Source organism: Somniosus microcephalus, chromosome 18 (genome assembly GCF_052327205.1).
Source record: "Somniosus microcephalus isolate GS21.2 chromosome 18, FLI_Smic_1.0, whole genome shotgun sequence".
Lineage (NCBI taxonomy): Eukaryota > Metazoa > Chordata > Chondrichthyes > Squaliformes > Somniosidae > Somniosus > Somniosus microcephalus.
Window position 1 is genome coordinate 72,874,294 of NC_141004.1, and position 16,408 is coordinate 72,890,701.

The following is a 16,408-nucleotide window of genomic DNA, read 5'->3' on the forward strand; positions in this document are numbered from 1 at the left end:
AGACCCCAACTCCAACCCCAGGCTATTCCTCAGCCCAAGACCCCAACTCCAACCCCAGGATATCCCTCAGCCCAAGACCCCAACTCCAACCCCAGGATATCCCTCAGCCCAAGACCTCAACTCCAACCCCAGGATATCCCTCAGCCCAAGACCCCAACTCCAACCCCGGGCTATTCCTCAGCCCAAGACCCCAACTCCAACCCCAGGATATCCCTCAGCCCAAGACCCCAACTCCACCCCCAGGATATCCCTCAGCCCAAGACCCCAACCCGAGGATATCCCTCAGCCCAAGACCCCAACCCCAGGATATCCCTCAGCCCAAGACCCCAACTCCAACCCCAGGATATCCCTCAGCCCAAGACCTCAACTCCAACCCCAGGATATCCCTCAGCCCAAGACCCCAACTCCAACCCCAGGATATCCCTCAGCCCAAGACCTCAACTCCAACCCCAGGCTATTCCTCAGCCAAAGTCCTCAACTCCAACCCCACGCTATTCCTCAGCCCAAGACCTCAACTCCAACCCCAGGCTATTCCTCAGCCCAAGACCTCAACTCCAACCCCAGGCTATTCCTCAGCCCAAGACCCCAACTCCAACCCCAGGATATCCCTCAGCCCAAGACCCCAACTCCAACCCCAGGATATCCCTAAGCCGAAGACCCCAACTCCAACCCCAGGCTATTCCTCAGCCCAAGACCCCAACTCCAACCCCAGGATATCCCTCAGCCCAAGACCCCAACTCCAACCCCAGGATATCCCTCAGCCCAAGACCTCAACTCCAACCCCAGGATATCCCTCAGCCCAAGTCCTCAACTCCAACCCCAGGTTATCCCTCAGCCCAAGACCCCAACTCCAACCCCAGGATATCCCTCAGCCCAAGACCTCAGCTCCAATCCCAGGATATCCCTCAGCCCAAGACCCCAACTCCAACCCCAGGATATCCCTCAGCCCAAGCCCCCAACTCCAACCCCAGGATATCCCTCAGCCCAAGGCCCCAACTCCAACCCCAGGATATCCCTCAGCCCAAGACCCCAACTCCAACCCCAGGATATCCCTCAGCCCAAGACCCCAACTCCAACCCCAGGATATCCCTCAGCCCAAGACCCCAACTCCAACCCCAGGATATCCCACAGCCCAAGACCCCAACTCCAACCCCAGGATATCCCTCAGCCCAAGGCCCCAACTCCAACCCCAGGATATCCCTCAGCCCAAGGCCCCAACCCCAGGATATTCCTCAGCCCAAGTCCTCAGCTCCAACCCCAGGATATCCCTCAGCCAAAGTCCTCAACTCCAATCCCAGGATATCCCTCAGCCCAAGACCCCAACTCCAACCCCAGGATATCCCTCAGCCCAAGACCCCAACTCCAACCCCAGGATATCCCTCAGCCCAAGACCCCAACTCCAACCCCAGGATATCCCTAAGCCGAAGACCCCAACTCCAACCCCAGGCTATTCCTCAGCCCAAGACCCCAACTCCAACCCCAGGATATCCCTCAGCCCAAGACCCCAACTCCAACCCCAGGATATCCCTCAGCCCAAGACCTCAACTCCAACCCCAGGATATCCCTCAGCCCAAGACCCCAACTCCAACCCCAGGATATCCCTCAGCCCAAGACCTCAACTCCAACCCCAGGATATCCCTCAGCCCAAGTCCTCAACTCCAACCCCAGGTTATCCCTCAGCCCAAGACCCCAACTCCAACCCCAGGATATCCCTCAGCCCAAGACCTCAGCTCCAATCCCAGGATATCCCTCAGCCCAAGACCCCAACTCCAACCCCAGGATATCCCTCAGCCCAAGCCCCCAACTCCAACCCCAGGATATCCCTCAGCCCAAGGCCCCAACTCCAACCCCAGGATATCCCTCAGCCCAAGACCCCAACTCCAACCCCAGGATATCCCTCAGCCCAAGACCCCAACTCCAACCCCAGGATATCCCACAGCCCAAGACCCCAACTCCAACCCCAGGATATCCCTCAGCCCAAGGCCCCAACTCCAACCCCAGGATATCCCTCAGCCCAAGGCCCCAACCCCAGGATATTCCTCAGCCCAAGTCCTCAGCTCCAACCCCAGGATATCCCTCAGCCAAAGTCCTCAACTCCAATCCCAGGATATCCCTCAGCCCAAGACCCCAACTCCAACCCCAGGATATCCCTCAGCCCAAGACCTCAACTCCAACCCCAGGATATCCCTCAGCCCAAGGCCCCAACTCCAACCCCAGGATATCCCTCAGCCCAAGACCTCAACTCCAACCCCAGGATATCCCTCAGCCCAAGACCTCAACTCCAACCCCAGGATATCCCTCAGCCCAAGACCCCAACCCCAGGATATCCCTCAGCCCAAGACCCCAACTCCAACCCTATGATATCCCTCAGCCCAAGACCTCAACTCCAACCCCAGGATATCCCTCAGCCCAAGACCCCAACTCCAGCCCCAGGATATCCCTCAGCCCAAGACCCCAACTCCAACCCCAGGATATCCCTCAGCCCAAGACCTCAACTCCAACTTCTTACACTCTTGCCCCTTACCCGAAGGCGTGTAGCTTTTGAACAATTGGTGCCAACAGCAGGCTGTGACCAGCAGTGGCTACAGCACTAATTTTACCAGAAGGATTAGCACCCAGGAGGTGATTTTATACTCATTTCTGCGTTGTGTATCAGACTTTAAAACGTGTAATGTCAGGAATTACTGAACATCTCACGCTGACCCCTCACTGAACATCTCACTGCCCCGACCCCTCACTGAACATCTCTCCCTCCGACCCCTCACTGAACATCTCTCCCCCGACCCCTCACTGAACATCTCTCCCTCCGACCCCTCACTGACCATCTCTTCCTCCGACCCCTCACTGACCACCTCTCCCTCCGACCCCTCACTGACCATCTCTCCCTCCGACCCCTCACTGACCATCTCTCCCTTCGACCCCTCACTGACCATCTCTCCCTCTGACCCCCTCACTGACCATCTCTCCCTCTGACCCCTCACTCCCTGACCCCTCACTGAACATTTCACCCCCTGACCCCTCACTGAACATCTCTCCCTCTGACCCCTCACTGAACATTTCACCCCCTGACCCCTCACTGAACATCTCACCCCGACCCCTCACTGAACATCTCACCCCGACCCCTCACTGAACATCTCTCTCGCCCTGACCCCTCACTGAACATCTCACCCCCTGACCCCTCACTGAACATCTCTCCCTCCGACCCCTCACTGACCATCTCTTCCTCCGACCCCTCACTGACCACCTCTCCCTCCGACCCCTCACTGACCATCTCTCCCTCCGACCCCTCACTGAACATCTCACCCCCCGACCTCTCTCTGAACATCTCACCCCGACTGAGCATCTCTCTCCCCGACGCCTCACTGAACATGTCACCCCGACCCCTCACTGGCCATCTCTCTCCCCCTGACCCCTCACTGAACATCTCTCTCCCCCTGACCCCTCACTGAACATCTCTCTCCCCCTTACCCCTCACTGACCATCTCCCCCTCCAGCCCTCACTGACCATCTCTCCCTCCAGCCCTCACTGACCATCTCCCCCCCTGACCTCACTGAATATCTCACCCCCTGACCCCTCACTGAACTTCTCTCACTCCTGACCCAGCACTGAAAATCTCACACTGACCCCTCACTGAACATCTCTGCCTCTGGCTCTTCAATGACCATCTCTCCACCTGACCCCTCATTGACTATCTCACTCCCCTGATCCCTCACTGACCATCTCACCCCCTGACCCCTCACTGAACATCTCACCCCGGCCCCTCACTGACCATCTCCCCCCGACCCCTCACTGACCATCTCTCTCCCCGACCCCTCACTGACCATCTCACTCCCCCTGAACCCTCACTGACAATCTCACTCTCCGACCCCTCACTGACCATCTCATTCCCCCTGACCCCTCACTGACCATCTCACTCCCCGACCCCTCACTGACCATCTCACTCCCCCTGACCACTCACTGACCATCTCACTCCCCGACCCCTCACTGACCATCTCACTCCCCGACCCCTCACTGACCATCTCTCCGCCTGACCCCTCACTGACCATCTCTCCGCCTGACCCCTCATTGACATCTCTCCTCCCCGACCCCTCACTGACCATCTCTCCGCCTGACCCCTCATTGACATCTCTCCTCCCCGACCCCTCACTGACCATCTCTCCGCATGACCCCTCATTGAACAAGTCACCCCGACCCCTCATTGACCATCTCTCCCTCTGACCCCTCACTGAACATCTCACGCCCCGAGCCTTCACTGACCATCTCACTCCCCCATACCCCTCACTGACCATCTCACTCCCCCTGACCCCTCACTGACCATCTCACTCCCCCTGACCCCTCACTGACCATCTCACTCCCCGACCCCTCACTGACCATCTCACTCCCCCATACCCCTCATTGACCATCTCTCCCCCCGACCACTCACTGACCATCTCTCCGCATGACCCCTCATTGACCATCTCTCCCCCTGACCCCTCACTGACCATCTCACACCAACCCCTCACTGACCATCTCACGCCAACCCCTCACTGACCATCTCACGCTGACCCCTCACTGAACAAGTCACCCCGACGCCTACTGACCATATCACCCCGACCCCTCATTGACCATCTCTCCCTCTGACCCCTCACTGAACATCTCACGCCCCCTGACCCTTCACTCACCCTGTTGCAGTCTCCGCACTCACCTGCATTACACTGAGTGTCTCTGCTTGCTGCATTTTGCTGAGGATTGCTCGCAGTATCTGGTCGAGGTTGTCTCCTAACTGTGAGCCAGCCTTTGAGATGAGCGTGGAGACAAGTCGCCCTACAAATGCCGCAGTGTACTCGGAGGTGCGGGGGTCAAGAAGCTGGCTGACCACCTGCATGACATACCAGAGCCCGCTGTGACCCTGCTCATCATTCCACTGCGCTATCTGCTCCAGTGCCACAGACACGTAAGCCCGCAGACACTCGCCACCGTTCTGTAAAAGAACCAAGCTCAGGTGAAGAGGGGCATCTTTCATCACCTCGGATACACCAGGTAACAAACATCACACTCCTGAAAAAAGATAAACTTTCCAATGATCACATACTATAGGAGCCTACACTCTCATAGCACAGGAAGCCATTCGGCCCATAATGACTGTGCTAGTTTTTTACTACAGCAATTCCAAACTAATCCCACTGCCCCGCTCTCTCCCCATAGCCCTGCATCAACCCCCAAACTAATCCCACTGCCCCGCTCTCCCCATAGCCCTGCATCAAACCCCAAACTAATCTCACTGCCCCGCTCTCTCCCCATAGCCCTGCATCAACCCCCAAACTAATCCCACTGCCCCGCGCTCTCCACATAGCCCTGCATCAACCCCCAAACTAATCCCACTGCCCCGCTCTCCCCATAGCCCTGCATCAAACCCCAAACTAATCTCACTGCCCCGCTCTCTCCCCATAGCCCTGCATCAACCCCCAAACTAATCCCACTGCCCCGCTCTCCCCATAGCCCTGCATCAAACCCCAAACTAATCCCACTGCCCCGCTCTCTCCACATAGCCCTGCATCAACCCCCAAACTAATCCCACTGCCCCGCTCTCCCCATAGCCCTGCATCAAACCCCAAACTAATCTCACTGCCCGCTCTCTCCCCATAGCCCTGCATCAACCCCCAAACTAATCCCACTGCCCCGCGCTCTCCCCATAGCCCTGCATCAATCCCAAACTAATCCCACTGCCCTGCATCAACCCCCAAACTAATCCCACTGCCCCGCACTCTCCACATAGCCCTGCATCAACCCCCAAACTAATCCAACTGCCCCGCTCTCTCCACATAGCCCTGCATCAAGCCCCAAACTAATCCCACTGCCCCGCTCTCTCCCCATAGCCCTGCATCAACCCCCAAACTAATCCCACTGCCCCGCGCTCTCCACATAGCCCTGCATCAACCCCTAAACTAATCCCACTGCCCCGCGCTCTCCACATAGCCCTGCATCAACCCCCAAACTAATCCCACTGCCCCGCTCTCTCCCCATAGCCCTGCATCAACCCCCAAACTAATCCCACTGCCCCGCTCTCTCCACATAGCCCTGCCTCAACCCCCAAACTAATCCCACTGCCCCGCTCTCTCCCCATAGCCCTGCATCAACCCCCAAACTAATCCCACTGCCCCGCTCTCTCCCCATAGCCCTGCATCAACCCCCAAACTAATCCCACTGCCCCGCGCTCTCCACATAGCCCTGCATCAACCCCCAAACTAATCCCACTTCCCCGCGCTCTCCACATAGCCCTGCATCAACCCCCAAACTAATCCCACTGCCCCGCGCTCTCCCCATAGCCCTGCATCAACCCCCAAACTAATCCCACTGCCCCGCTCTCCCCATAGCCCTGCATCAACCCCCAAACTAATCCCACTGCCCCGCTCTCTCCCCATAGCCCTGCATCAACCCCCAAACTAATCCCACTGCCCCGCTCTCTCCCCATAGCCCTGCATCAACCCCCAAACTAATCCCACTGCCCCGCGCTCTCCCCATAGCCCTGCATCAACCCCCAAACTAATCCCACTGCCCCGCGCTCTCCCCATAGCCCTGCATCAACCTCCAAACTAATCCCACTGCCCCGCGCTCTCCCCATAGCCCTGCATCAACCCCCAAACTAATCCCACTGTCCCGCGCTCTCCCCATAGCCCTGCATCAACCCCCAAACTAATCCCACTGCCCCGCGCTCTCCACATAGCCCTGCATCAATCCCAAACTAATCCCACTGCCCCGCACTCTCCACATAGCCCTGCATCAACCCCCAAACTAATCCCACTTCCCCGCGCTCTCCACATAGCCCTGCATCAACCCCCAAACTAATCCCACTGCCCCGCGCTCTCCACATAGCCCTGCATCAACCCCCAAACTAATCCCACTTCCCCGCGCTCTCCACATAGCCCTGCATCAACCCCCAAACTAATCCCACTGCCCCGCGCTCTCCACATAGCCCTGCATCAACCCCCAAACTAATCCCACTGCCCCGCGCTCTCCCCATAGCCCTGCATCAACCCCCAAACTAATCCCACTGCCCTGCTCTCTCCACATAGCCCTGCATCAACCCCCAAACTAATCCCACTGCCCCGCTCTCTCCCCATAGCCCTGCATCAACCCCCAAACTAATCCCACTGCCCCGCGCTCTCCCCATAGCCCTGCATCAACCCCCAAACTAATCCCACTGCCCTGCTCTCTCCACATAGCCCTGCATCAACCCCCAAACTAATCCCACTGCCCCGCTCTCTCCCCATAGCCCTGCATCAACCCCCAAACTAATCCCACTGCCCCGCGCTCTCCCCATAGCCCTGCATCAACCCCCAAACTAATCCCACTGCCCCGCTCTCTCCCCATAGCCCTGCATCAACCCCCAAACTAATCTCACTGCCCCGCGCTCTCCACATAGCCCTGTATCAATCCTAAACCAATCCCACTGCCCGCTCTCTCCCCATAGCCCTGCATCAACCCCCAAACTAATCCCACTGCCCCGCTCTTTCCCCACCTGGAGTGACAGGACTTAGATGCTGGAACCAATGCAAAATCAGCGACGGTGTTTGGTTTGCGAAGCAGCTCTTCACCGTGTTGCTTTACAGGAGCTCTGCCTACCTGCATGGTTGCATTGTCATCTGTGTGCAGTGTACACTGAGCCACGACAGGGAACGCCTGACAGATCAGCACCTCTGACAGTGGCAGCTTGGTGTTTCTCACTACTGTCGTCAGTATGTCGATAGCGGTCTGCAGGAAGATAAAGGCACCAGTTTCAGCACAGGTCTATTTCCTGGGGGGCACTCTGCCAACACAACGCTAAGTGTGTAGAAATTACTCACCGCACAGAGGCCAGAGGGGATTTTATCAGAAGGAGCATGCATGATGCTAACGAGAGTTGGAATTAATCGCATCTGCATAGGGCCCTGACAGGCCTCGATCTGTGCAAGCTCCTTGAAGATATCCTGCGCCAGAGACGCCACCACCGGATCTGGGGATTCAAAGTCAGCAAGCACAATGAGAAAATCAATCCTTTGCATACATCATGGACAAGAACTCTGATGAAGTCTGCCATCAACCCTATTGATGCAACCAACACAGGCTGTGCAGACTTCACACACAAAATATTCACTCACAGACTAGACACGACCCAAACGTTTCATGTGCCATTTAATGATCTCCCCAAGCATTGCACCAAATACAGCCCCCCCTCCCCCAGACCGGCCGCCCTGAGACTGGGTGTCGGAACCTCGGCCCTGAGACATCTCCTCCCCCTTCAAGCTGGATTTTAACGCTTTGTGGCTTCACATTGGGGGAGGTGGCAAACAGTGAGGATGTTACCAATCGACTGCAACGGGACATAGAAAGGCTAGCAGAATGGGCAGACAAGTGGCAGATGGAATTTAATACAGAGAAGTGATGCATTTTGGCAGAAGGAACAGGGAGAGGCAATATACACTTAATGGCAGAGTTTTAAAGAGTGTGCAGGGACAGAGGGACCTGGGAGTTAATGTGCATAGGACCCTGAAGGTGGCAGGACATATTGAGAGAGTGGTTAGCAAAGCATATGGGATCTTGGGCTTCATAAATAGAGGTATTGAGTACAAAAGTAGTGAAGCTATATGAAGCGTTGGTTAGGCCACAACTGGAGTACTGCATCCAGTTCTGGTCACCATGCTTTAGGAAGGATGTGAAGGCCCTTGAGAGGGTGCAGAAGAGATTTACCAGAATGGTTCCGAGGATGGGGGATCTTAGCTACAAGGACAGGTTGGAGAAGCTGGATTTGTTTTCATTAGAGCAAAGGAGGTTGAGGGGTGATTTGATCGAGGTGTACAAGATTATGACTGGTTTGGATAGGCTAGACGGGGAAAGGCTGTTCCCACTAGTTGATGGTACAAGGACTAGGGGACACAGATTTAAGGTTTTGGGCAAGAGATACAGGGGGGACGTGAGGGAAAACATTTTTACGCAGCGAGTGGTGAGGACCTGGAACTCGCTGCCGACGGAAGTGGTGGAAGCGGAGACACTCATGTGTTTTCAAGGGGAGACTGGATAGGCACTTGAGGGAAATAAACTTGCAGGGCTCCGGGGATAGAGCGGGGGAATGGGACTGACTGGATTGCTCCTTCTGTGCCGTTATGATTCTATGACTGTGACATTAACGTGAACTCGTACTCGAATCCTTCCATGGTGAAATGGTCTAAAATCTCAATACGCTACAGACACGAGGCTGCCATGGGCACCTGCCCCTGACCTACGTACCGTTGCTATACTTGAGAAAGATTGCAATGGTAAGGGGGCAGACTTTATTTTCTACACTGATAGTGAAGGCAGGGTCCACGGTGCAGACAACACACAATGTCTCCATGACCAGGGTCAGCACCTCAGAACTGAACTGAGTGGCAAGATGAATCAAACCGTCCAGTATGCTGGGAAGGAACGGCTGTAAGACATGTGTGCATTCGGAGATTTTCAACTGGTCACAGTACCTGTGGAGAAGTGAAGAGGATATATTAGATCTGCTAATAGACCATAACACTACACATATTTACTCAAAACTGTACTAATCAGTAAATCAATTATACGTATATTAAAAATCAATTCCATCCATTGATTGTCTCAAATATATTAATGAAAAAGTAACAATCCAATAGAAAGAGAGGGTCAGCCATTCTCTGGTTTCCGCTTCCTTGATGACCAGGCACTTGATCAAATATGAGCCGATCAGACAGAGTCAGCATGTTTTGTGAAGGGTAGGTCATGTCTGACTAACCTAGTTGAATTTTTTGAGGAGATCACGAACATGGGAGTGTCTATGGATGTTATCCATATGGACTTCGAGAAGGCATTTGATAAGGGTCCACACAAGAGATTAGTAAAAATGAGAGCGCAGGGAATTGGAGGTAACCTTTTGACTTGGGTTGGAAATTGGTAGTGAGGAAGGATCGAGGTGTTTAAAATGATAAAGGGATTCGATAGGGTAGATATAGAGAAGCTATTTCCTCTGGTGGGGAAGTCCGGAACAAGGGGGCATAATCTTAAAATTAAAGCTAGGCCTCTCTGGAGCAAAATCAGGAGCACTTTTTCCACACGAAGGGTCGTGGAAACCTGGAACTCTCTCCCCCAAAAGGCTGTGGATGCTTTCAAGACTAAGATTGGTAGATTTTTATTGGGTAAGGGTATTAAGGGATATGGAGCAAAGGTGGTAAAAGTGAGATTCAAGTACAGATCAGCCATGATCTAATTGAATAGCAGAACAGGCTCGAGGGGCTGAATGGCCTCCTCCTGTTCCTATGACAGTTATGGGTATGGAAAAAGTTAACCCAAAATATTACTTTCAATGAAACTTTAAATGTAGAACAATGGGACACAGGATTAAATTAGGAAAAGGCACTTTTAGGATCGATTTCAGGAAATTTGTCTTCAGAGTGACCAACATGTGGAAGAGCAGTAGCTGCAACCAATACACCTCACTCCACAGATCAATCACCAAGCTCAAATAACGACTGCTCCCAACACAATGTGCCAATCACAAACCCTCCAATAGCAGCTACCCGTCTCCACCCTCCCTCCCTCCGCCCCTCCTAACCCCCTCTTACCACAAAGCTTCCCTCACATTTGCAGCTTACCCCCAGATGGCTCGTACAGCGGAGATTCGCACTGATGGTGGCTGGGTCTCGTGCAAACCACTGACCGTTGCTTGTAGAAACTGCTGGATAAGCTCAGGAGTCATGACAGTGGTGAATCGGCTGGCAGCCCAGAGCGCTCGACCCAGCAGGAATGGAGACACTGACAGCGAGAGAGAGAGAGAGAGAGAGAGGGGACATGTAACAGGCTCCTCCTTCACTGCCCGACCTGGACAATCCCTGGACACTACAACATGCATCTATGAGGCAGGGGTGTGCAATTCGTGTACTCGACCAGGTGCCAGCTGTCTCTTTAACCTTTTATTACTCAACACTTACTGGGCTTACCTCTGCTGTTTGGGATCACATCACAATTTATTTCTTAATTTCTTCACAAAACCATTTAACATCCTGTTCAACAACTTCTCTGAATCTTTCTTCTCATCAAGCTGAACAGCTTAGTACAGAGAAGTACTCAGTATCAACATCAAACACTCCCAGCCCAGGGCAGGTACAGCATGGGTTAGATACAGAGTAAAGCTCCCTTTACACTGTCCCATCAAACACTCCCAGGGCAGGTACAGCACGGGTTAGATACAGAATAAAGCTCCCTCCCAGGGCAGGTACAGCATGGGTTAGATACAGAGTAAAGCTCCCTCTACACTGTCCCAAACAATCCCAGGGCAGGTACAGCACGGGTTAGATACAGAGTATAGCTCCCTCTACACTGTCCCATCAATCACTCCCAGGGCAGATACAGCATGGGTTAGATACAGAGTAAAGCTCCCTCTACACTGTCCCAAACAATCCCAGGGCAGGTACAGCACGGGTTAGATACAGAGTAAAGCTCCCTCTAGACTGTCCCATCAAACACTCCCAGGGCAGGTACAGCACGGGTTAGATACCGAGTAAAGCTCCCTCTAGACTGTCCCATCAAACACTCCCAGGGCAGGTACAGCACGGGTTAGATACAGAGTAAAGCTCCCTCTACACTGTCCCATCAATCACTCCCAGGGCAGATACAGCACGGGTTAGATACCGAGTAAAGCTCCCTCTAGACTGTCCCATCAAACACTCCCAGGGCAGGTACAGCATGGGTTAGATACAGAGTAAAGCTCCCTCTACACTGTCCCAAACAATCCCAGGGCAGGTACAGCACGGGTTAGATACAGAGTAAAGCTCCCTCTAGACTGTCCCATCAAACACTCCCAGGGCAGGTACAGCATGGGTTAGATACAGAGTAAAGCTCCCTCTACACTGTCCCAAACAATCCCAGGGCAGGTACAGCATGGGTTAGATACAGAGTAAAGCTCCCTCTACACTGTCCCATCAATCACTCCCAGGGCAGGTACAGCACGGGTTAGATACAGAGTAAAGCTCCCTCTACACTGTCCCATCAAATACTCCCAGGGCAGGTACAGCATGGGTTAGATACCGAGTAAAGCTCCCTCTACACTGTCCCATCAAACACTCCCAGGGCAGGTACAGCACGGGTTAGATACAGAGTAAAGCGCCCTCTACACTGTCCCATCAAACACTCCCAGGGCAGGTACAGCACGGGTTAGATACCGAGTAAAGCGCCCTCTACACTGTCCCATCAAACACTCCCAGGGCAGGTACAGCACGGGTTAGATACAGAGTAAAGCGCCCTCTACACTGTCCCATCAAACAGTCTGATGTCTGAACCATATTTAGGGCTATTTTGAGCTGTGGCCCATGGAGCTGAGCTCAGGCTACCCACGCTTGTTTCACATCAAATCCTTACTACCAGCACGAACTCCCCCGCTCCTGGGCTAGATTTGAACCCAAGTGGAAGGTGCAGTTGTCTGACTCATTCCACCACCACTCACCTAACTGCTGGGTTTTCTCAGACTTCAAAGTGATGCTACATTTAACCTCTATTTACCCAGGTACCCAGTGACATATTTTCACTACATTAAGGCTTGGGCAGGACACGTTTCAGTATCTAATCCCCAGAGTCAGGTTGACAGTGAGCAACGATGAAATGCTCCAAGCTCCTTGGTCTTATCACAGTACTTCCTAAATCACATGTGATCTGAATCTGGTGACAAATCTTCCTGTACTTCAGGGCGAGATCATTTCCCCAACTCCACCCAGTGTTCGCAGGCACTGGACACTGCCTGGGGTAGATTGAATAGTTCGGACACTGCCTGGGGTAGATTGAATGGTTCAGACCCTGCTATCTGTTGCTAGATGATATGTGCGACTGCAGACTGCGTCCTACCCGACAGGTTGAGGTCAGCGAGAACGACGTTGCTGAGGAATCCGTGCATGTCGAACTGTATCCGTCCATTCTTCACACTCTCTGTGATAACACTCTTCACAGAGCCAAGCGCCAACATACAAGCCTCATGAATCTTCCACCTGCCGCAAAAAAAAGTGTCACTTCACCTAGAGTGGACCCACACCAATGTTCCCATTAATTTTTTTTTGGGTGCAGTGCCCATTCAAAATACCGCACATGCGCAGTTTTCTCCATTGAAAAGCCGGCAAGCAGGCTGCGCGGGAGATCCAGAGAGCTGCATGGCCTTGCAGCGTAAAGGTAACATTGGCCCAACACCAGCACAAAACACTCACTGAAACCACACACAGTGTACTGGGCGCTGCGACCGGGAGCAGCTTCCTCCTGTCCACCCTCAGGGCCAGTGTCAGGGCAAAAACCACAGCACTCACTGCCGCCAACTCCTGGAACAGTTCAAGAGCAGCCCTGGGAGATTCAGAGCGTAGCACCCATGGAGGTGAGAAAGCAAGCAGCTGCCTGCCCTTGGCCCCAACACCCCAGGTTACCCAGCAAAACAGCAATAAAAACATCCACTGTTAAAAGACGGGTCAATCTTCCACTCCACCATCCTTACTCACTCCACCTGCTTAGTGTAAAAACATTAGAGTAGGACAAGTTAGGGTGTGTGGCCCAAATAAGAATTCTTTATACAAACGCACAGACTTTAAGGAACAAATTGAATGAATTGCAGGCGCAAATTCAATTTAGAGAGTATGATACAGTAGCCATTACTGAGACATGGCTGCAAGACAGTCAGGGCTAGGAACTGAATACAGGTACCAGGTTATAAAGTTTACAGGAAGGATAGGGAAATGGGTAGAGGGGAAGGAGTAGCTTTAGTGATTTAAGGATGAAATCACTTCAATGATGAGAGGATGTAACGAGAGGTAAAGCAGGCAGTGGAGACTTTATGGGAGGAATAAAGAACTAGAAAAGGATTTAAGACTGTAATGGGGGTTGTATATAGGCCCCCTGGTAGCAGCTGTGAAGTGGCAGAACATATAAATGCAGAGATTAGACAAGCATGTAACAAAGACAGAGTAGTTTTCATGGGAAATTTTAGCGCATGTCAGAAAGGTAGCGAATTTCTTAAGTATGTTCATGATAGTTTTTTGCAACAATATGTCCTAGAACCAATAAGGGGGCAGGCCATATTAGACTTAGTAATGAGTCAGGTTTAGTTAATAGCCTAATGGATCGCCCAATAGCGATCATAATATAATCAAGTACAAAGTTGTGTTTGAAAGGGGGAAACGTGAAACAGCTATTAAGATTCTAGATTTAGGTAAGGCTGACTTCAACAGGAAGAGACAGAGATGGTCCACAGCAAACTGGGCAAATCAGCTTCTGGCCAAATTAACAGGAAATCAGTGGGAGGTGCTGAAAAAAGAATTTAACGTGATACAGAACCAGTTGTGCCCCCAAGAGGCAAGGAGCTCTAGTTGCTAAAAAGAAGCAAGAGACAACATAAAACTAAAAGAAAAAGCAATACAAGAATGTAAAAACTAGCACAGGCCCTGGCAACTGGGAGAGATACAAAGAACAACAAAAGGTGACAAAACAGATAGCAATAGTTACAAAAAGGGAGATTGAGTAAGAAACTTGCAAGGGATATCAAAATCTATTTAAGAAAGGTAAGAGGGGGAAACCAGGGAATTATAGAACAGTTAGCCTAACATCTGTTGTTGGAAAATTACTAGAATAGAGTGACTGAACACAGTGAAACTTTTCAGCTGATCAGAGAGAGCCAGAATGGATTTGTAAAGGGTAGATCATGCCCGACGAACCGGACTGAATTTTTTGTAGGAGGTGACTAAAGCAGTGGGCAGGGGAATGTCAATGGATGTTATTTATATGGATTCCCAGAAGGCATTTGATAAAGTCCCACATAAGAGACTGTTACCTAAGGCAGGAGCCCATGGAATTGAGGGAAAATGATTGACCTGGTTAGGAAATTGGCTAAGGAGACAGGCAGTAGGGATAATGGGCAGGTACTCAAATTGGCAGGATGTGACTAATTGTGTCCCAAAGGGATCTGTGTTGGGGCCTCAAGTATTCACCGTATTTATTAACGACTTAGATGATGGGATAGAAAGCCACATATCCAAGTTTGCCGATGACACAAAGATAGGTGGCAGTGTAGATGGAAGCATAAAATTACAAAAAGCTATTAATAGGTTAAGTGAATGGGCAAAACGGTGACAAATGCATTTCAATGTAGGCAATGGTGAGGTCATCCACTTTGGACCTAAAAAGGATATGCTACAAAGTTAGGCTACAACTATACAAAGCCCTGGTGAGACCACACCTGGAGCACTGGGAGCAGTTCTGGGCACCACACCTTAGGAAGGATATATTGGCCTTGGAGGGAGTGCAGCGTAGGTTTACCAGAATGATACCCGGACTCCAAGGGTTAAATTACAAGGAGAGATTACACATTCCTGGAATTTAGGTTAAGGGTGATTTGATCGAAGTTTTCAAGGTATTAAGGTGAACTGATAGGGTAGAGAGAGAACCTATTTCTGCTGGTTGGGGAGTCGAGGACTAGGGGGCACAATATAAAAATTAGAAACAGACCTTTCGGGAATGAAATTAGGAAACACTTCTACACACAAAGATTGATAGAAGTTTGGATCTCTCTTCCGCAAACAGCAATTGATGCTAGGTCAATTGTTAATTATAAATCGGAGATTGATAGATTTTTGTTAACCAAAGGTATTAAGGGATAAGGGGCAAATGTTCCAGATAGGTCACAGATCAGCCATGATCTCATTGAATGACTGAACAGGCTCAAGGAGCTAAATGGCCTACTCCTGCTCCTATGTACGAAGATAATCAACTGCCCATCAGATCCCACCTAAGAGAGACTGGAGCCAGAGTCTGGCTGTTGTCATGGTAACAGTACAGTTCTCTCTCTTACCAGTGAACATTCCCATCACTCTTGGCCTGCTCCGCTTCCTGCAGGTGTTTAGTTGCGGCTGCTGCTAAGGCGATGGCACTCTCACTTTGGAAGTCACTTGCGACGGCCTGCAATGAGGAATGAGATACTGCTGTTAGCACCCCTAGAATGCATGGGGGGGTGGGGAAGAGGAAGGGGAATTAATGGCTCAACTATATGGTAGGTGTCCATACAGACAGCACAAAGGGATCTTTAATATAGCAGAATGCAGCGGGGGTGGTCTGCAGGGAAGGGCTAGGGGGCGGGGTCAGGCCGCACCCACTCCGACCCGGGCGGGGTCAGGCCGCACCCTCTCCGACCCGGGCGGGGTCAGGCCGCACCCTCTCCGACCCGGGCGGGGTCAGGCCGCACCCACTCCGACCCGGGCGGGGTCAGGCCGCACCCTCTCCAACCCGGGCGGGGTCAGGCCGCACCCTCTCCGACCCGGGCGGGGTCAGGCTGCACCCTCTCCGACCCGGGCGGGGTCAGGCCGCACCCACTCCGACCCGGGCGGGGTCAGGCCGCACCCTCTCCGACCCGGGCGGGGTCAGGCTGCACCC

The 16,408-nt window shown here is 52.6% G+C and overlaps 1 protein-coding gene across 1 annotated transcript in view; it reads right to left on the minus strand.

Annotated features, from left to right (window-relative positions):
• The window catches only part of ipo9 (importin 9), a 141,662-nt gene that overhangs the window by 39,492 nt on the left and 85,762 nt on the right, over positions 1–16,408 (minus strand). The window contains exons 13-19 of the mRNA XM_086011802.1: positions 15,831–15,937; positions 12,854–12,993; positions 10,612–10,771; positions 9,245–9,471; positions 7,825–7,973; positions 7,604–7,732; positions 4,686–4,961 (exon numbers count right to left, since the gene is read on the minus strand). Coding sequence (XP_085867928.1) covers positions 4,686–4,961; positions 7,604–7,732; positions 7,825–7,973; positions 9,245–9,471; positions 10,612–10,771; positions 12,854–12,993; positions 15,831–15,937 — 1,188 coding nt within the window. The remainder of the gene's footprint in view (positions 1–4,685; positions 4,962–7,603; positions 7,733–7,824; positions 7,974–9,244; positions 9,472–10,611; positions 10,772–12,853; positions 12,994–15,830; positions 15,938–16,408) is intronic.